This window comes from Anarrhichthys ocellatus, unplaced genomic scaffold, assembly GCF_004355925.1.
Source record: "Anarrhichthys ocellatus isolate YVR2014 unplaced genomic scaffold, GSC_Weel_1.0 scaffold32, whole genome shotgun sequence".
Classification (NCBI taxonomy): Eukaryota; Metazoa; Chordata; class Actinopteri; order Perciformes; family Anarhichadidae; genus Anarrhichthys; species Anarrhichthys ocellatus.
The window spans coordinates 4,215,404-4,236,782 of NW_022280062.1; the positions used below are offsets into that span (position 1 = coordinate 4,215,404).

General features: G+C 40.3%; 1 protein-coding gene across 9 annotated transcripts in view; it reads left to right on the plus strand.

Annotated features, from left to right (window-relative positions):
• The window catches only part of LOC116393167 (receptor-type tyrosine-protein phosphatase mu), a 145,857-nt gene that overhangs the window by 22,625 nt on the left and 101,853 nt on the right, over window positions 1-21,379 (plus strand). For all 9 annotated transcript variants that reach the window (XM_031865256.1, XM_031865260.1, XM_031865257.1 and 6 more), the window contains exon 2: window positions 11,060-11,182. In XM_031865256.1, coding sequence (XP_031721116.1) covers window positions 11,060-11,182 — 123 coding nt within the window. The remainder of the gene's footprint in view (window positions 1-11,059; window positions 11,183-21,379) is intronic.

A 21,379-nucleotide genomic window follows, 5' to 3' on the forward strand; every position in this document is an offset into this window, starting at 1 on the left:
CCAGCCCAGAAGAAGAAAGCACACTCATGTCTATTTTTAAGCCTCTTTGTTGCTCGACTGTTGCTTTTTAGAAAAGAGTTTAAGAGTTTCCTGGTATTGGTTTTTGAATTGCTCAGTGAATTAGCACTGAATGCATGTTATTAGACTCTTTTAGGGTATGCATGTACAGTATATGTTCATTTCTAGACTTCTCAGGTCTTTGATGCTGGTCTTCACTTATAGTGATTATAGTACTCAAAGCATCACACTTGACACTTAAATCTTAACACATTAATTCTTTAGTCCAGTATTCCTATAGTGAATCAGACTAATCTGATGTATATATATTAATATATATTATATTAGTTGATGATAAAGGTTAGTGTCTTTGAGTGGAAGGTTTTATAGAGGTAGATGTTTGGTGCTAAATATGGCTGTAACTAACAATTATTGTCAATATCACATAATCTGCAATTGATAATTTAATCATAAAATACTTAGTTATTTGTTCAATAAAACATCAGAAAAGATGAGAAAAAAGGTCCATCGCTGTTTTCCTAAACCCATGACGACGTCTTCACATGTCTTGTTTAATTGTATTACTGCTTCTTGCAGCTTCTTTAATATTACCTGCTGGAACCAATTCAGATTAGTTCGCTTCAATCTGCCCATTTGCTCAACTCACGGGACCCGACTTCTTCTGTCCGCATGCGGCCCTCCTCTGTTGTAAATTCCTACTTCCATCCAGCTAGAATGTGCTTGCAGTATGACTTTGTACGGACGTTTGTCACACTGTTAATGAAAGAACCTGCAGTGTAACGAGGGATCAGAGAGGTGCTGTGCCTCAGAAGTTTGTGTGCTCTGTACTAATACCTGCGATCATTCACCCGGATGGCACAGTATAGCTAGATAGTAATATTCTCCTGCAGGGGACACGACAGAAGGCTGCCATGATTGGAGGACCAAAGTCTCCCAAAGGAGCACCCTGCAGGAGGTTGAGAACCATCTACCATCTACTTTCCTGTGATGTGTTGGGTTTTGATAGGACACTTAAATCAGAAAATAGGTCATGAGCAGTCATACAATAATTGGATTTAAAAATTAATAATATTAATGGGACTGAGGGAATTCCTTTGTTTCCTTGACTTATTCATACCACTTAACTGTCTGAATTGATAACAAACCAGCTGAAAAGTCTCTAATTTGTCTGACGTTATTCTGCCACTCACTGTATAGAGGTGACACACGCATGCATTATCATATTACAAGTGGGTGGGCTGCACCGAGTTGAAAGTTGAAGTTTAAAAACAATTAAATCAGATTTAAACTAAATGGATTTGCATTTACAAAGCGCCGAATTTCCTAGTCTTCCGACCACTCAAAGTGATTTACACTGCATATCAACATTTACCCTTTCACACACACTGATGGCAGAGGCCGCCATACAAGATGGCAACCTGCTCATCAGAGTCTAATCTAAATGCTTCACTCATTTGACTTGAGGAGCCAGGAATCGATCCACTGATCTTCCGATTGGTAGTTGTTACGTTTGTTGCTGGCGGGACAGTAATCAAACAGCGCTCAGAGAGACTTTAATAGGATAAGATATCAAACCTGAGACAATAAAGGTGAGGGGGGACAACAATTATATTTTAAGTCCCTAGTGGAAATTACATCCTTGTAAGGACAAATTAAATATACAATACAATGATGACAAAACAATGGCCACTGGCAGGAATGCAGTGCAACATGGACAACTTAAATAGTGGTAACGTACCACTTCATTTATACATAACTTTCTTATCCGACTGCAATAACAATCAGATCGGTGCATCCCTGATTGGAGACAGACCGATGGCCAATCAACTGTGATTCTAGGCAGCATTTTGACACCGTGGTAATGGACTGAGTTGCCAGTTGCATAGATGGCTTGAGGCTACAGAGACAAAATCATGTGGGTGAGGCTCTACAAAGGAGATAAATGTCATGGTAAATGCTGTTGGTGATCAATTTTGGTGTAATTATCTACAGTCTTAAAATATCATGGCTGTAAGGACTGGGGCTGTAGTTAAATACAGTAAAGGCCTTTACACACCGGCGGCGTGACGAATAAACGAAAATGCGAAATACTGTGAATATTATGCATCAAAACTGTTCATACGACAGTTGCTGCACTTTTTCAATAAAACATTTGTACATTAATGCTATCGATGCTATTGACCCAGAGCGTCTGGCAGTCCGTCTGCGGTAAATTGTTAAAAATCCTAAGCAACTCTAAGATCATTTATTGAGTTTCCTTTCAGCAAAATTGTCGGAGTGAATTTGAGTTCCCTCTGGTAAACAGTTTGACAGTGTACTGTGTATATCTAGGGCTTTTATTGTGAAAGCTAAGAACAGAAGGAGTGGATCTGGTCTGTGCTGCCTTTGACTGTTGTAAAGAGTAATCAAAGTATGCAGTCTTGGTTTGGAATACGGACAATGTGATTGGGTAATGCCTTTTTCCTGGAAAGCTAAGAAAATTTTACCTTGCTCTGAAAAAAAAAAAAATCATATTGCATTTTTCATATTCACTTTCTGTGTGAAAGTACTCGTGACAAAAACAACAGTTCTAAAAAATATTTTCGCATGTGAATTAATCTAACAGAGAAAAATGCCCCCTGTGTGTAAAGGCCTGAAGACGAGATTCATCCCACTCGTTTTTGAGATTCACACTGACCAGTCTTCAGATTCTCCCGTTGCCAAGCACAACAAGACCTCGGCACACGCAGTAAATTTGAAAAGGGGGGCTCAGTGCCTCATGCCTGCCATGTTGGCTCCCCCTTACCCAGGAGGATTAAGCCTGGCCGTGGAGTTTTCCTTTCAGGTAGCTGATTTATTGGGCTTCAGCAGAGAAGCAAAGGGTTTGAATGTGTTTGAAGTGTGCAGGTGAAGACCCCAAGACGGCACTTTGAAAAAGCTCCCACTAGGATAGAAATCTCTTCAGCCACACCTGTCAAGGCAGCGTTCAGCTCCACACGGTAACCTTTCACCCGGGCTGGGATCCACCTTCCACCCGTGCACCGTGCACCCACATGTTGGTCAGACTTTCCGGGCTCGACGTGGCTGTGTGTGGCGGGGGATTAAACACACTGCATATGTGATTGACGATACGTCACGACACAAAAGCCAAGTAATGATATTTCATCAAGCTGATAATTCGGCCTGAACGCCCAAGCTCTGCCTTGTGGCCTAGATTTTCTCTCCTTCTCAAGAGGGATTGATTCAACCTTTCTTCTATTCTTCTACATTTTATAATTAGCCTCAGTGATTTCCTAATTCTTTGACATTCAACCTTGAATTATTCCCTCCTCCACACATAAAAACAAGCGTTTTCTTTCCAGTTCAGGAAAACCAACAAAGCATGATAATGTTCTTGTTTATTCCATGATCAAACATAATCATTCTCTCCTCTGGAGGAAACCTCCCTTTGGGCTAATTTCTGGCATTGTTACTTGCATGTTTGACAAATTAGACTCTGGGAAACTCTGGGAGAACAGGGGGGAAGCTACTGATACTGATATTAGCATTTCATTCCTCCTTTGTTACACTCAGGCAGAATTCAAAGGATTGCTGACTTAGGAGGTTTTGGGAGGATTGGAAGGGTTCAGTCTGAACGGTCAGGGGGTGAGCCAGAGGGTTTTAGCTTTGAGCACAGACTGGGCTCTTATTTTCCTTTCTATTCCTGGGGCCTCCATGTCCAAGTGTGGATCTATTTTCCACCGGAAGCCAGGGAGCTTTTTTCCTCTCTTATACTGTCTTGTATTGATTGAAGCTCAGGCCAGTGACCCATCACACCTGGATCAAATGCGAAACCACGCTGGAGGAAGTTTTAATTTCCAGTCATAGTATTGAGCTACTACTGGTTTGTGAATCAATGCAGAGGGTAAATTCCACTTTAAGCCATCTTCACGAGTTGATTCTGCAGCACAGGATACGCATCAACAATTGCCGTGCAGTCAGCCGTACCAGGATTTTGGTTTTGTTTTTAATTTAGTGTATTTGACGAGGAAACTCTTCTCAGCTTTTCCTCACCTCGTTGGTCAAAATGCATCTTCTCCTCAGCGCAGTTTTAACTTGTGCAACAAATAAACAGTGATTTTAATGCTCAGTCACCGTATCATTTCTGGGGGCACGTTGAATGGGAAGACAAACAAGCCTGTTTCCACATTTAGTGTATCAACAGGCATTAAGCCGAATAGGAAACAGCCCTATTTTCTCTGTCTCTTTCTCTGGAGGGCAGAGGCACTGAGACAGACAGACTCTGCAGCTCTGTCTGTGGATAGAGACAAGAATGAGGATGCTGGCAACAATAGGAGGAGAAGCCATTGTTAACCAGAGTTATTGCTGTCGAGTCAGAGTCAGATTGCGCCTAAGCCACCTCTCTTCGAACTTAACACCGAGCACAGCAGGTGGGTTTCCCTCAGTCTTCAGAAGTTGAACACGGTTCAGAAATTGATTAAATCTTCGACATTTGTGAGCTTGTCTGCCTGAGTTTAAAGGAGCCTCTGAACTATATTATTTGACCATAGCATTCCTGAAAATTTCTGCTATGGGGAAAAACTGGCATAATGTTTGGTGTTATCGCCTCAGGATACTTTCATGCAGACAGACTGAAGTCCTAATTTCTATTGCTTGGAGAAAAATGACAATGGGGATCTTTCATGTCTCTGAGTTAGATTCCATATTTATCTTAATTGGTGTCTGGCAGGTTATCCAGAATGGAGATGGATTTGAAGTCATTTACTGGAAGTTTTTGACAGGAGCAGTGGAAGAGAACGTCAAGCCCTGCGCCGGCACACGTAGCTTGAAAATCATCTGTCAAAATGTAGCATATCTATGGAGAAGGCTGCCTGTCATGTTCGATGTACATCTAACCATGCACAAGAGGGGATTTGATCAGGAGCTTTGTTGTACTCCTGATTTAAAGCACACTCATCCAGCTGATATTTGGCTGACAAGACAAAGAAAATGTCGAGGTTTTTATAACACGATTGGTTTTGAACTACACATCGTGCCAACGGGTTGTTTTTTAAAAAAAAAATACATTTGTGCACAATATTTTTAAAATAAAAATCCTCATACGTCGTCAGACATATTCCACCATTTTAACCAACAAATGCGATGTTCTCTTTTTGCCCTGATTTGTCAGATGTGATTTGTCGGTCCTGTCTTGCAAAACATTGCTGACAAGTGCATGGCTCAGCCAGGCAGATTATCAGAGGAAATCTCCACTCCAACTTCTTTATTTCCCTCCCAAATCAATGTGGTGAACAGCAAGACGTGATTGATAATGATATTGAGATTGATTGTCTAAATCCCTTCCCTCAGTTCAAAGTCCCCGAACAGATAGTTTATATACATGCAATTCAGTGCAGAGATAGGACTTGGCAGGAGCTGCCAATAGATAAGTGAAATAGGGCCGGAGTGAAAAGACCTATCAGTCCCTAAGGGGCTTAGCTGCAGGATTCTGAAGCTCTAAACTGGCGGTGGTGGAGGGAGATAGTCGACATTGGTTTTAAATTACCCAAGATTGCCTTGTGGTTTCAGTCTGCGGGGACGCCAGCAGACAAGATGTTTGTTAAAACAAGTGCAGACATTGAGGCAGAATGGGGCAAAGAGCAGACCTGCGATTTCCTCGCCAGACCGAGCAGGCTGGAAAGCTGGTAATTGCAGAATTGGCAAAGCGGCGAGGAAGATGTTGCAGCAATGATATCTGCCATTGGGACTGAAGCAGTGGCGTCGCTGGAAACGGGCTCAGCTACCTCACTCGGAGGATATTCTATTTGATGCCATAACAGCTACAACACGCACTACACTAATGGTCGTACTGTTATTAATTTGCTTGCTTTGCAACGCATCATATGCAACACTCTCAAAATTACTGGGTAGAAAATGACCACTAATTATGTAGTAGCTAGTAATTATCGTACAGATGCCCTTGTGGCTTCTGGTGCCAAACATATTCAGAGTCATGTTCTGCCTGGAAACTTTCTCGTCTTCTTTGTCTGTATTATGTCCTCTCAAACAAAAGTAAAGTCCACCAAATATAACAATCTTAAAGGAATTGTTCATAATTAAAAAAAACATTCTTTTTTGCTTGTCTATATGATTGACTTCCTGGAGTTTGTGGGTGCCTGGCAACCTCCCAGGGATGACTAGACTCCCCTTTATGCGGCCAAGAAATAGTTTGCTACACAACAACCTGTAAAACCACAACTTCATTTTTGTATTTCATTCTCGCACTTATATTTTCTTTAATGAATTAAATGAACGTGATAAAACATATTAAGTAGTGAACTCAAGATGCTTTGGAAGGTGGATTTTGTTACATTAAGACGGAGCCAGGCAAGCTGTACCAACCCCCTGTTTTCAATTTTTATGCTAAGCTAACTAGCTTGCTATAAGATGGCAAACTATTTCTTTTGTAAAAACTTGAACAAAACAACTCACATAGTCAAGTGTTTGCATCCAATTAGCAACCCTGAATTTGATATTTTTCTTTAAGAAATTGACACCAAAATTCAGAAAGCTAGAATTTACAACAGTAGGAACATTTTACAAATTTAATTTAGCAGAGAAACAAAACTGCTGCGAAACAGAACAGAACAATGTCAATTACAACCTCGCCAAGGAGCTCTACTCTGAACGTATTCAGAAACACCTTATTTTCCATTTAACACCTTATCACAGATTTTCTTTTTTCAATATTCCATTACCACCCTCAATATCCTTCCTACACTCGTTCACTGGCATTCAGAGAGGACTGTGTGAATAGCACTCCACTATTACCAATCTTTGACCACACACACACATGCACACACACGCACTGCTTTTAATGCTTAAAGTTTACTTTTGTTACGGGTACAATAACAAAAGGCCTTTTAAGTCTGACTTGAAAATCTTTAGGAGAAATTGGCTCTAGCATTGAGGGGTTGAGGTATTGATTCTGGCCTCTGGCTCAGTCCAGGAAAAGATGGATAGATTTCTTTGAAATGCGCTCTGCGTGAGAATATAAAGACTATTGTGTGTTCTCGCTCAGGAATAAATTGTTTCATGACATATCTGGGGCCACCTTTTTAGCTTCAAGCTGCCTGTTTCTCTTGAAAGGGGAATGTTGACAGGGTGGAGCACATTCATCTGTAGTCCCAGACTACCCACACCTCATAGAAGCTTTTATTGAAAGTTAAATCTCCTTCAGAGAGTTGGCAGCCCCTCGTTGGGATATCTATTTCAGCAGCTGTCGAGGCTGATTATATGGGGGTTGTGCCACACACTGGCAGCGATATAAACCTCCTACTGAGAGAAGGACTATTATGATGCTATTGATTGATGCGTTCATCTGCATGCGTGTGTACAATCTCTTGACTCAGAAGCAGCAGTTGGTATTGATGGCATGCAACATGTGACCGGTGATACATTTTTGCTTTTGATTCATGGCACTCGCATTGGTGAAGTTGCACATTCAAGAAAGCTTGTGGCACCATGTCGTTTCTGTTGAACAAGATGCTTTAATGTTTACCTCAGGACAGAACAGTTCTACAGCAGATCAATAACAAGTTGCAGGTGTTATTGGAGTCTGAAAACAAGAGCCCCATGTAACGATCAAAGCAACGCAAATCGGTTTATTGCTTGTTTACACCCTGTTACCCTGTCTTAATGGTCAAAAGAGTTCAGCTAAAGCAATGAATGTGGATGGTTATTCAGTGTTGTCAATGAAAAAGCAGTATGGGTTTATTTATAAATACTGGATTTATAGAGAATCAATAAGAAAACATAGTCACCAAGAGACAATACAGCGCTGTTTTTCTCATTTAGTTGGTTGGATGTATTTAAAGAAAATCCTTTATTTTACATTGTATCAACTTCTGGCATTACATACTTCTAAAATAGTTAGACTACAGTTGCAGGTTGAACTGCAAGGGAGCATATTGGTGCTATAAGCAGTATATTTTGTTAATCTCTTATGTATATCTAAGCAACAAGAGCATCATTAATAGAACAGCTCTGTTGATGTCTTTGAAGGGGATGAAGTTTCAAACTGAAACCTCAAGCCTCTTATTTTCCTGATTAATTATTGAACACTGAGTTGATATAAAACATAGAATGAAACAAGGACTGGGCTCATGCTTTTTGAAGGCTTTTTTTTTTTGCTCTCAGTGTTCAAAATTCTCCCTCCACTCCCATTACCACTGCCTCGGAATGCATTTCTATCCTCGCCAATGCCATCAATTTGAATATCAAACACCAATAAAAGCCACCTCTTTGGGTTTGTTTGAGCTCCACCATGCTGTGAGAAGGAAGGTGGGCGGCATGGGGAGCCAGTCCCTGTGACGCTGCAGCCAAAGACTCATGTTAATGTTCTCCAACTTAAAACTTGCCAACACAACCATTTTTATTTATTTAGAGAGAAAGCATAAAGCACATGCTCTTTTTCAGCACCGCCCTCACACTCTTAGAGTTTCACACAGTTGCTTGAGAGAGGTGAAGGACAACCACAAGTTTCCTAGTGTTGGCTAGAGAACAGCTCCAACAGAACCGTTGGGGGCTAAGAGCCTTCTCAGGTAGTCTTGGGAATAGGTTTTCGGCCACCTGTTACTGTTGCTGATTAACATTACAGGTTATGTACTATGGTGCTTTATGTGGATCTTTTACTTAACTGCCTCCACAGAATAAGGAATTAACTAGGACCCAATTATACAATGGCATTTAGCAGCCGTTAAAGAAATGACTTAATGAGCTTAGCATAATAGCTTGGAGGGAAAAACTAAAGTATATAGAGGAAAACATGTGGAGATAAACATTTTATAAAAAAAAAAGTAAAAGTACCAACAGCACAGTGTAGACATACTCTAAAACCAGTAATGGTCATGCATTAACACATTTGATCAGTTAATGTATAAAGTGTCAAAATACACTAAAAGTATTAAGTAATTTACTGTTATTTCACATTGCAGCTACTGGAATATATTTTAACGGTATCTTATAGTATATTGGATTACAGTATGCGATGGTAGAATAACTTTTATGGTAATTTTACAGTATATACCAGCATGTTACCGTATATTTACAAAGGGTAATAAAATCTGTTACTTTTGCATTTAATTCCCAACTTTAAGAAAAAGTAGAAAACACAAGAATTCATGTACAATACAGTTTTGCTGAAGTTTATTACTTGTCCTCAATCATTTATACAGCTGACTTTGTAACACAAATATTAGGAACATTTGTATTCCAAAACTGAAGAGGTACTGCATGTTTCGAAGAAAAATAAATAATTAAAGTCGCATGTAAATATGACTTGTATGAACTACATGTCATTGTAAAGGAGAAAGAGAAGAGAAGGGAAAAGAGAGAGTGAACAGTGAGAGAGGATTTGACTGCCTCACTTCTTCATCGTCTTAGAGACTCACTTTATGTCTCTTTTAAACATCGTCCCGTTCTACAGTCGGCTCTATAAAAGCACAAATAAACACAGTTAGGTAACCAACATTACATCTTTACACTGTCATTGGCAACTTAATTTACTAACGTTAACTTTGATGGCTATGCTGTAAGCTAGCTAACGCTACTACAGCTACTCGAGCTAGCTAACGTTAACTCTGCTGGCTATGAAACCATTTTTGAAAATATTATCCGTCTCTCTTTGGTTTTATTTTTTTTACTTTGTTCACTGTCACTTAGCTTCTCCCTGATTTTTCACACTGCAGGTAACCTAGCTAACGCACACGTTACCGCTACACAAGCTTCTCATCCTAACAAGTTGATTTGGAGATGTGTTACCTCGCTGAAGGAGGCAATGAATTTCTGGACAAGCTCTCAACAATCCCTCAACCTTTTAGCTGTGGTACTTTGGCAATCACTTGCTTTTTTTTCCATGTCCACCCCCTCAAAAAACAGACAAAGCAGCAAATATATCATTAGTAGCTGCCCTATGGAGCTAGATATTAATTATCCTGTGTTCTCCTCGTCTAGCCACTAATTTGCACGTGTAGTACTGTAAATGTCAGCAGAGAGATAAATGGGAAAACAAAAACCCCAGCTCGTAGCCTTTATGCAGCAGAATGTCAGAGGGAGCTTGTAAGGGATGAGATATTGGTTTTGGCCTGGCATGGATTCTGCCTCAAAGGACATTCCCAGTGGCAATACAATTTGTATGTCATCTGTGTTTATAAACTTATTAGCAAGGTGCAAGCAAACCTTTTCAGATTCAACATTTGGATTCTGGCGAGAAGCAAGATGATATACAGTGCACCTGCTACCAACACAGAACCAATATAATCCTGTATTTGACGCATCATAATATCATTTTGTCCAATTCTGCTCCAAGTCATCTGCCTGCTCTGAAATCAACCTCCCACTGTGTAAAAGCCACTGTTATATAAAGTATGTGAAAGATAACGTATATGTATGCTTTTATCTCGGTATGAACTCCCTTCCAGCCACATATTGTTCTGACATGCCTGTTTTTTCTGCAGATTTATGAGTGTATTGAAAAGCACTTTGTGAGAGTTGAGCTTCCCCCCCCCATTCTCTGTGTGGCCTTTAAGTTGCGAGGAATAAAGGAGTATTTGTATTAATCGATCACACGCCAACCCTAGTTGAAGCCTGGCCCTAATGGTAGCTTGCTGTCATTTTGCAAGCAGCTTGTAAAAAGGATTAGAGTGGCTCTGTGGAGTCAGGGCGCATGAACAGCAAAGTTCTGTGGCCGGAAAGAGAAATAAATCAATTTATCCCTGATGGTGATGCAGTTTTGGAACATAATGCCTAATGATGATGGAGTTTGGACACTTCATACTTGTCATTGTGAAATTGGACTGCCGTGTTGCTAATGATGGTAATGTATGTTGTGCCTCCCCTACTACAGTAATCCTTCACTCTGTCTCACTTAAATGCATCTCATTGTCTGGCGTATTGCATTATGAAAACCCGCTGGGTAAAAAAAAAAAAATAGATGAGAAGTTAATTTATATATTCATTCATTTGAACAGCAAGTTAATGGAAAAAACTGTATAACCATATGAATTTCTTCCTTTTATCACAGGCGATTGTAACTTTGAGAAGCCGCTGGCAGCATGTGGGTACAGCCAAGGCAGAGACGATGACCTAGACTGGGAGCAGGTCAACACCAGAGAGAAGCCTTCCTCGGATCCATGGATGCCCTCAGGTAAGGACGGTGACTGGCTCGTCAAAAAGAGAAATGATGATTCCATCCCCATACAGAGAATGCATCACTAGTCTGCGCATTTCACACTGTCCGTTTCGACTATTTTTACTTAAGAGAATATCATTTTCTGAATTGGAAGAGCCCAGATGTTAAAAAGAAAAACGTGTCGGATTTTACAATTTTGTCCCCATCATATAACACAGCTGTTCCATTTAGAAAGATGCTACTCCTCCTTATTATAGGACATCCGCCATGACATCTGCAATGATTAAGAGTATCCTTAAAATGAGTAAATATTCCTTGTGTACTCAAGTGGGCAAGATATGCGCACAACGATTATAAATATCCAAACATACAACTAATTTGACAGAAGAATTACATGATCAATTTTTATCTGTTGTGGTTTTTCCACCAAATTAAATTTATATCCAAATGGCGGTTCAGTTTGATGATTTAGTGTTTACATGAGACACTTTTCTAAATAGGCCGTAAGTCTGACTAATATAACAAAATAACTTAGTGTTGGAGACTAATACGTATTGATTACAGCTATATGGACATGTACTACCATTTTATCTTGTACAGTACTCTACATTCTTTATTAAAGTTCCAACTCTAATTTCTTCTTTTTAATTATCAATATGAGATTTCCATGCAACTTCTTTCCACCTGAGTATCTACCACAAAGATCTTTTGTGACCGTCACATGAACAGAGACAAAAGCGCCATTTGATATCAAAATAGCCAGCTCTATTTTAATCAAAGAAGTCCATTCATCAGCCACATATTGAAATTCATTAAAATGCTTTCCCTGCATTTTGTGTCTGTCGCACACAATTTGTCTCTTTAATGTTCCATTGATCGCTTTTCATTTGATTTGAAATGCGGAGATCTCACCGCCACAGAAGCAGAAGGCACCTAAGGAATTAGACTAATGGAATGACGCTTTTTTGTGTTATAACAAAGGTAGCGTTGCAAACTAATGGATATTGTTTTCTGCCCGTATCTGAAGCCTAATCTCACAAAGGCTGCATCACAGATAGATTGCACTGGGCCCCCCCAGTGACAGAGGGGGAATTAATTAGAAGGCCCCTCACTAATTTTAAGCAGCCAGTGCCCAGACCTGTTTGTGTGTACACCAGAATGATGTGTGTTGAACCGCCCCAGAGAAATTGCTTTCCATGGAGGGGGAAGTGTCTGCTTTTTCTATCACAATTGATTAATGTCGGGACACATGGAGGCTGGGCAAAGGTTACAGGGAAATCTGGAAAAGCCTTGACCAACAAATTAACACCGTGCACGGTCTAAATTTAACATAGCTGATTAATTAAAATCCCATGTCTGGCTAAGATGTGTCCTTGATTGTGCTTCCTAGGCTGAGAGCTCTTGAGATCGGCGTGTTTTCTACCCGTGCACCTTGAATTGTGCGTAATTAACAGGTTGCAGCACTTTCTCCATTTCTCAGTGTGAGCAATCAACCCGCCTTGCGAAATTGTAATCTTTCCTCTTTGACCGCAATGAAAGGGGAAGTGAAATGTAGTGCACTTGACGGCTGAAATTGTTTTAGGGCTACCGGAGAGGGGGTTGATGGGTAGAAATGCATTTAGGTGAAAGGCACACTTGTGGGAAAGCTCTCTCACCTCTGATTGCTGTCTCACTCTCAACCTGTACTTATGAATCTTGACAAAACGACCTCATCATTCTCACAGAACAGATTGTTCCGAACAGAAGGCATCGCTACCTCAAACATTGGTTGGAAGTGGTTTGCAGACAGTATCTGTCCAAGTAAGGGTGTTGTTAATGTCGATGTGAATGTGTCATTAATGTGATGATTAAAAACCTGGCTGAGTTTTTAGAGCAAATAAAATCATTCCAGAGGTTTAAACATCTAGCTTTTGTGTTCAGTCCAATACTAGTATCGCTTGGCATTTTGGACGATTCTGCAGGGCTAAATTGCTCCAAATAAATAAACTCCAATAATATTATCTGGCAAAACTAAACTCATTTACTGCGCTTTCATATAACATTCTGGGTTCCAAGGCTCCACCACCGCCTCGAAAAATACTTTTAACTGTCCTGAAATCAGTGTAAACTGTAGAATTGTAAATACTATCCTTTTACCTTGTTATTGTAGTTATTTTTTTATAAAAACACACAATTCATGTTATGAGGAAATGGATGATTGTATTTTTAGTTGAATGTGCTTTAATAAAAGAATATATAGAAGTTGTAATTAGGTTCTACACACTGCTTAGAGCTAGTGTTAGGAGGTTAAACAGGCCATAATACACACTAATATCTGTTTTATATTGCTGTGAAATATAAAAAAAAAGCTTCAAACAACTGTATTTATTCAAGCTTCTTGCCGAAAACTACACTTTACACGATTACATTGATGTTCTGCCAGAGACCTGTAACTTTTCACTTATATCAACCTTAACCGCTTGCTTTCCCCTAACCTTAACCAAGAAAATGTCAATATGAAAAATTGGACTCGACTCGAGTTCTTTAAAACACAAAATGCAGAATTCATTATGCAATTGTATCATATCCTGTTTTCATTGTAGGTTTAAAACATTCAGATTTGAAAGCTACACATATTCTAATCTCTGCTTGCAGAAACATGTATCAAAGACTTCAGGAATCAGTCGGAAACATCCTGAATTAAGGTGCTGTGTCATTGTAATACATACAGAGAACACATTCATGAGACGCCTTTTGCAGAATTTGATGTCAGGACTCTCTTTAATCCTGCAAAGCTAATACTGCAACCAAAGACCAAACGGGCCCAATTCCATCCCAACATGTAAACAAAGGAGTACCAGAGAGGAAAGTCAAAATGAAACGCAACAAGGAAAGCAAGCCCTCTGGTCATGCAGAGAAGAGAGACACGCAGTGCCTGAAACCCTTGGTTGTTTACGACAATCCGCTCCCTACCTAATTGCTACGTCTGGACGGAGAGAAGTCTTGTTTATCCCCTCCCCACAGCCCTGATTGCATGCTTCGGCTCCTTTTAGGGTGGCTCAGCCCAGCTCTGAGGCCCTGCATGTCTGCTTGGGCGCTCCCAAGTGTGTTCCCTCTCTGGAGCCAACTGGAGAATCCCCCAGCAGAACTGTCACCGTCAGTCCTGTTGTTACCAACAAGCCTAATCAGTCCTGGACAATGATAATGAAACCGTTTGAGCCAAAAACAACACTCATTCAGCCTTGGAGAATGGAGCTGGATGCACTTCTATCAGAGTCAGATGTTGGCTTGGATTGCATATTATATGATGATAAAATTACCACACTGGAATCAAAGACCTATGTATCAAAAAATACTGATTTCTGAGTTTTCACCCGACACTCTTTTGTTATAATTTCCCCAAAGTGGCGCAGTCGTCTCGGAGAACAATGGATGAAGCTTTCCTGGTGAGGTTTGCGGTGTGGTGCTGAACAGGGTGTCCAGATGCCATTAAGAAAGGAAGCTGCTTTTAGTGAGCCCCAGCTGGTGCAGAGGCTTCCTCTTTTCCATGGTGTCATGGTTGCCAGCAGTGGGCTGCTGCTCCCTGACTCTCCTCAGGGACTCCTTCTGGGGAATAATGGCAAGAGGAGGAGGAGGAGGAGAAAGGTCTTCTAACTGAGATTAATTAGGGGTTTTGTATTATGCTCCGCACAATAGCAAAAGCTGCTCCAGCTAAATGACTAATTGTGGTATTCTTAATGTGTGCTCTAAATATGTTGTGGGAGAGAAATGTTTTCCTTTTACCGTTGCACGGGGTCTTTGTTTTGATAGCACGTCGTTGGTCAATAATGACACCTAGACAATAGTGAAGGATTGACAGAATGAGGTTCTTCATAAGGTTAACAGTGATCTTCTCTCTTTCTGCTTATTTCTTGTCATATTCATAATGCCTTCATGCAAATGCAGCTCACCCTTGAACCCAGAAGGGTGCCTTTGAGTGCAGAACCTTGCTTCATATGGATAAGACGGATCATTTTAAAAGTCAAACTCTCCACCATTTTTTAGAACTTTTCAATCTGGAGGTAATGAATTGACAAAGCCCCTCCGCCTTGCCTGGACAAGGAGCATTGTTTACGACACTGCGTGTGCTGTTCAGATGCAAGAGGAGGAGGAGAGCCACTTATAAATACGAGAGGAGAAAACAGCCATTGACTGAAGGACATCAGAAATTTAATCAGAATTTAAAATCACATCAGGAAAAGATGGGATTTGCTGTTGAGGAGGGAGGGGCCCCGTCTTCTGAAAATAAGCTAATTGCTTTTGAGCCATTCGCAACTTTGTGTGAAAATCACACCTTGCACGGCGTCGGCAGGGTTGTGAGGTTAAGGAGAAACCCCATTATACGATTAGGGGACGTAACCGAACAGCAAATTACAACACCTGATCAATTCCTGGATTAATTCCTGGGGATGACAGACTGCAATATTTGTGGGTTTAAGAAGTGTTGCGTGGTCTGAGTAAACCGGTTTACTCCTTAACTATAAAAAGGATTATGACAGCACACTGTACTGTCATGATGGAGGACATAACATTTGCATGCTGTATCTCTTCCCATTAGTGTGCATGGTATGTACAATTAAGGCTTATGATGCAGCTAGGTGACTCACATGAACACTGTTGTGTAATAGGTTTGCATCAGGCAAATGGGGCATTATATGACCCATTTATTGCAGTGGAGCGCCAATAGAGCGTACTGCATATTAAGATGACATAATAAACCATTAAGAATTGCTGTTGATTGACACGGAGCAACAAAGCACGCTGTCATGGAACATAATGAGGGTCAGTTGTTCCACCTGACTAAAATGACGGGGCTGAAACGTGTTGCATGATGAATTGTTTTGGGTGAATCTGTTTGACATCGTCAAAAGAAGCCTGGCAGGTCCTTCATATGGAGAGCCCAAACTTATTCAGTGTTACTTTATCAGGACCCTTTCATGTTTGAAAGGACGAAGGGAAAATTCTGGGAAATTGAGTGGAGGCCACGGCTGTTCACATTAACAGCCTAACCCTCACAGCGAGAGGATTTTTGATTGGTGGCAGACAGTGAGAATAGCCCTGTCTTCATTGACATTTCCAAAGCGGCAGCCGTGCTTTTCTGCGGTGGTGACCTCTGTGAATTTTATTAGCAAATGAGACCTGGAGGGTTTGGGTTTAAAGAGTGCCCCTTCATTCTGATTTCCCCCACATAATGATTTCCACAGAGTTCAGGACCTAAGTGGAGGAGAAATAATGAGCGCTAGTCATTATTGCAAATTATATCCTCTGCTCAGACCATCAATCAACTGATAATTAATCGAAATACCTTAAGCCTATAGACTTTGATGACTAGGATTAGACAGTACCGTACTTGTATGAACTAAATTATATCGCACTACGTTTCCATTATGAAGATTTCCCTTCTTTCCTTTTTTTTGTTTTAAAGAAAAGGAACCAAGGGGGGAAAAATGAAAAAATTACAAATGCAGCCACTTAAACAGCTCGGGCTATTTTGCTATATTATGCCTTATTCTGCTTGTGTAACCAGTCTTCTATGTGTATACCTGCTGTGCAGCACATTTATTTGGTAACTTTTGTGTTATTTGTGCAATCATGCGTCTTTAAGGAAAATCATATTTACACATTGGAGGCCAGTTAGTCTTTTTGAAGTATAGGTCTTCAAGACGTTTCATTCCCACAGTCAAGCAAAGAAACAAAGATGTCATAGAAAATGGTTAATAGGATGCATGTGACATTTGTCTCAGGTCACTGTTTTCTGTCCACTTGTCTCCTAACCCCGATCCTCCTCCTGCTTTCCACAATGATTATCAAAAAAGAAAGAAAAAAATAAGACATGAGACTTTATTGCAGGAAATGAGGAAATTAGAACGTGGTTTTGTCACATTGTTGTAATCCTGAAAAGCTGTCATTTCTAAATTTAGTTTGATTGTTTCATAAAAGAAGGAGGTCATACTGTATATCACACTTGTTAGTCTTGGAATGGATTATGGTCATTATTTTTTGCCTGTTTCTTTCGGATAACGTCAGAGGAGTTATGCTCAGAAAAATGTACTCTAAAGCACAAGACCCATTGCTTGGATAGAAATACCAGTCTTTGAATGATAAGGTGCTAGAAAGCCATCAAATTCAAGTATTTAGTTCTTTAGTGATCACCAGACTGACACAAGCTATGTGACCAGCTCCCACCTGCTCTGCCAGTGCAAGTGAGCTGACGGGGGAAAGGATTAACCCAATGGAAGCCTTCTCCTGGAGTATATCTCAATGGCTTATTATACCACTAAACCCCCGATGCTGTTATTTTAGATTACTAAATGTCCAATTAAACCTAAACATTTGTCGTTGACTATTGCTAGAAAAGTATTCATCGAAGAGAAAACTTGGATGAAACAACAGTTTGTTGATACATTGACTATCACAATACCCCATTAATGTAGGGTAGGGTTACATAACATTGTTACACTTACTATAGACGGTAAAAAGAAGTAGCATAACTGATTAAACAGAACCAGAGATTTGGTCTTTTTTAAACAAAAATGTGCTTTAATAAACAAACAAAAAAACACTAATCACAGAAATTCACTGAAATCGGGAGATTGAAAAGAAATAGTTAGGGTCACAACCTAGAGGTGCCACACCAAATACTAGACCCTTTAAATTATGAGTAAGCATATGTGCACGATTTTCTTTTGCAGATCATTTTATTTTTATATTTTGTTTGCGTTCTCTGAACACAATTTACTCGTAATCTCAAGTAGCCCACTAACTTGCCCCCTGGTAACTATGGTTGATAAACTCATAAAGCTCCAGGTATTCAGCAAAAGTCCGCTCATCTTCTTAAAGTTATTGTCATAACTGTAATGGTACTATCAAGTACTCACGATAGGTATTCCATATCTGCAAGTACTCAAATAAAAGTACTTGTACTTGGTTTGAAAAAAGGGGTATAGGTGCATCCCTACTAATTACTTAGGGAATCCAAAAAGATGCAAACAACCCCCTGCACTACAATGCCCCTATCACAACCAAATGTGATCCATTTTTGTGACTCCTCCTCATTTATAACCTCTGACAACAAATTGTCTGATAATCAATGTGTGGTTAATGTGCTCTATGCAACAGCCCTCATTCAGGCACAGTGTCCTTGCTAATAATGGATAAAATATTCTAATCGAATGAAAGTCATACATTTCTATTTCATGGGTGTGCCCTTCATTTCTGAAGAACAGTAACATAAATGTACTGTATCTAGCATCTGCAACAGGAACATTTCATCTTTTAGTAATTCATTTTTTCATATCAGTCTCTCCTTGTTCTCCATGTACAGTCATCATTGTAATGGAAGGTGAAGGTGGCCTACATTGGAATAATAATAAATCTGTTCTTCTGAATACCTCAGACAATAGCCGAGCCCTGGCCTTTACAGAGTTGCAGACATGGGCCTTGAGTGTGCCGAGAGCTCTCTATTTTTAATTGGTCTTGAACACTCCATTGTTAAGGAACAAGAGATAGAGAAAGAAGAGGAGAGGGGGAGAAAACACCCGTGTGCATCACTAGCACATTAGCACAGCACTAACACAGTGTCATTATAATTTGCTCTTACTCTCACTGGCTAATTAGCTTGTCATGGTGCAGCAGGTCCTGCAGAGTATGTGGTCATTAGGATCTAAGAGCATAGAAACTGAATGAAAATCAGTGTTCTCCTGTCGTCTTCTCAATTTGTTTTCGACAGTGACAATGGCAGCGTGCTGTCACTCGAAATACTGTATTCTTGTGTTTTGTGGTGGCCAATAATGAGGAAAGAAAAGACTTTTCCCCTGTTTTTGTGTTCGGGTTCACTGACCCAAATCAAGACAATTTGTAGGCCTCAAATTTGGTCACAATGTCATAGCTATATAATTCTGCAACATGCCTGATATCGAGGACAACATGTTCTAATATTCACATGTATTTCTATCATGTAATGGCATTTTATCCTAACAGTCACTGCATTGAGCTTTTATTAAACAGAATTGACGTCTTACAAAGGGTACCTATTGTTTTATTAATATTGAATATTAATGTAGTAGTAAAAAATGTGCAAATGCCGCATGAGAGATCTGATATTTTCATCTCTAATTACCAACAAAGAGCAGTGCTGTGCATAAATCTCCTGTGCAACACTGTCACAACATGGCTGCTTTGAGATGAGAAGTAAACAGCCTGTTTTAATCATAGAGGAAAGCAGTGGTGCAAGGATCTCTGTCTTTGTAACATGAGTTACAAATAAACAATTCATCAACTGATTATTAGTGCTGGTTCGCGTCACACCAAGAGTTGCTGACGCCTCAAAGGGGAAAAAAACTCAAATGTTATGTGCACCTGAGCAGATGGCTGAATGTTATTAAAAGAGACCTCGCAGCCCTCATATAGCGGCACCTGATTGAGGTTGGACAAACAAGTGTCTCAAAGTCAACTCATCTCCTGCCCTTCTAGATGTACCTTACACAACGTCCTGCACAGCCTCAGAAATAATTAGCCTTAACACTTGCATCGCAGACAAACTGAAAGCGAATAATACTCTAAAAAGCCCCTGGGAGCAAAACTGTGTGCGGCTCACAACAGTGAATTATAACAGAGTGGTCATGCTGTGCAGGGCAATCAAAAGCACAGGAAAGCCACGATCATCCTGTAAAATGGCTAATCACAATTTACCGTGACACCACACAAAGGGGCCAGTGACCCTAACCCAGCCACACATGACTGCAAACAATATTCTCACACAAACCACTGAAACACTGATTCACATCTATTTGAATTATGTATTTATTTGCCAAAAAAAAACAACTAAAACATGACTATCTTTTTCCTGGGCTCTCGGCCACATCTCACAGTCTTCCTCAGCAGATAGTTTGCTCAGTTGTCATGGCGATATCTCAGTTTTCCATCATGTGATCTAAGTATGGAACAATGGAACTGCTCAGTTGCCATGGAAGCAGTTCCGTAGTTCTGAAGTTGCACAATGATGACAACTGTGACATCTCCACAATGACTGAGCAAGCTCCATCCACTGACGAAGCCCATGAGATGAAGTTGAAAGCTCTGGGGGAAAAAAGCTAGAAAGTGGACCTTGACTTACAATTTTGTCTCGAACTACTGTTTTCCAAGGTCAACAAATACCCTTAAAGGCTCACCTGTGTATTTAATGATTTGAATTTCACAATGATTGTCTCCGACAGGCCTGTGGGGAGATCATGCGTTTAGTTGTGTGCGTGCGTGTGGGCATGTGTCCGTCCATTTGTCCATGACAAGTATCTCATTCTACTGGCCTTGTATTTTTGGCGCTTATTTATGAGTGTATGCGCAAGGACCCTCATGGTTGCGGTGATTCACAACTGCTTCAGTAGCAAAAGGCATTTCTGGCAATTGGTTAGACTAAAACCAAGCCTTGAGATATTGTCTCTCAATCTCTAAAGTTATTTTTTCTTGACAAGTGAGAGTTGATCAGAGCCTAATGTAAACCAGCGCACTTTCTGGCCCACATAATATGTGGTTTGTGTTCATGGCTTCACTTATGAGTGGTGAGATAATATTAGTTGATAATAAAAATGCAGCCCCTCCTGGGATGTGACACTCGTGTGATCCGAAACATCTTTAAGATCCTTTTAAACAACAACTTGCTACCACCTGACAAACAAAGCCAAGGAGGCTGACTCTGTGTCATCACAACTCACTGCTCCTCCTCCTCTGCTCCCTCTCCTCCTGTTTCATTGTGTAAACATGACAGAACCCCCACTCGTTATCTGAAGCTGGAGACAGATGGAATTGGTGAGCGTTACAAGTGCAGCACAACAAGAGAAGTGGGCAAGCTCGAGTCATTGATGAAACAAATAGGGTTTTGTGAGAGGCTGTTTGGCTGACACACTCGGGGACCAATCCTGCTGATTTAGTCGACGTTATTCACCCTTTTTTTAACACCGTATCTGAGTGAATCACCAGATGTTAAATTTAATGGCAAGGATTCACATCCACTGTGGTTCAGCTCTTCTTCACATGCAGGAGAGCGGAGCTTTCGCTAACAGGTTGTTTGTCTCACCTCTAAGCAAAATGTGCCTTACAATCATTACCACACTTCCAAAAGAAAATGTATTTCAACATAAACAGTGTCTTTTTGGCTGTGTCTCAAATGCTGTTACAATTTCATTACCGAGCCAAGCT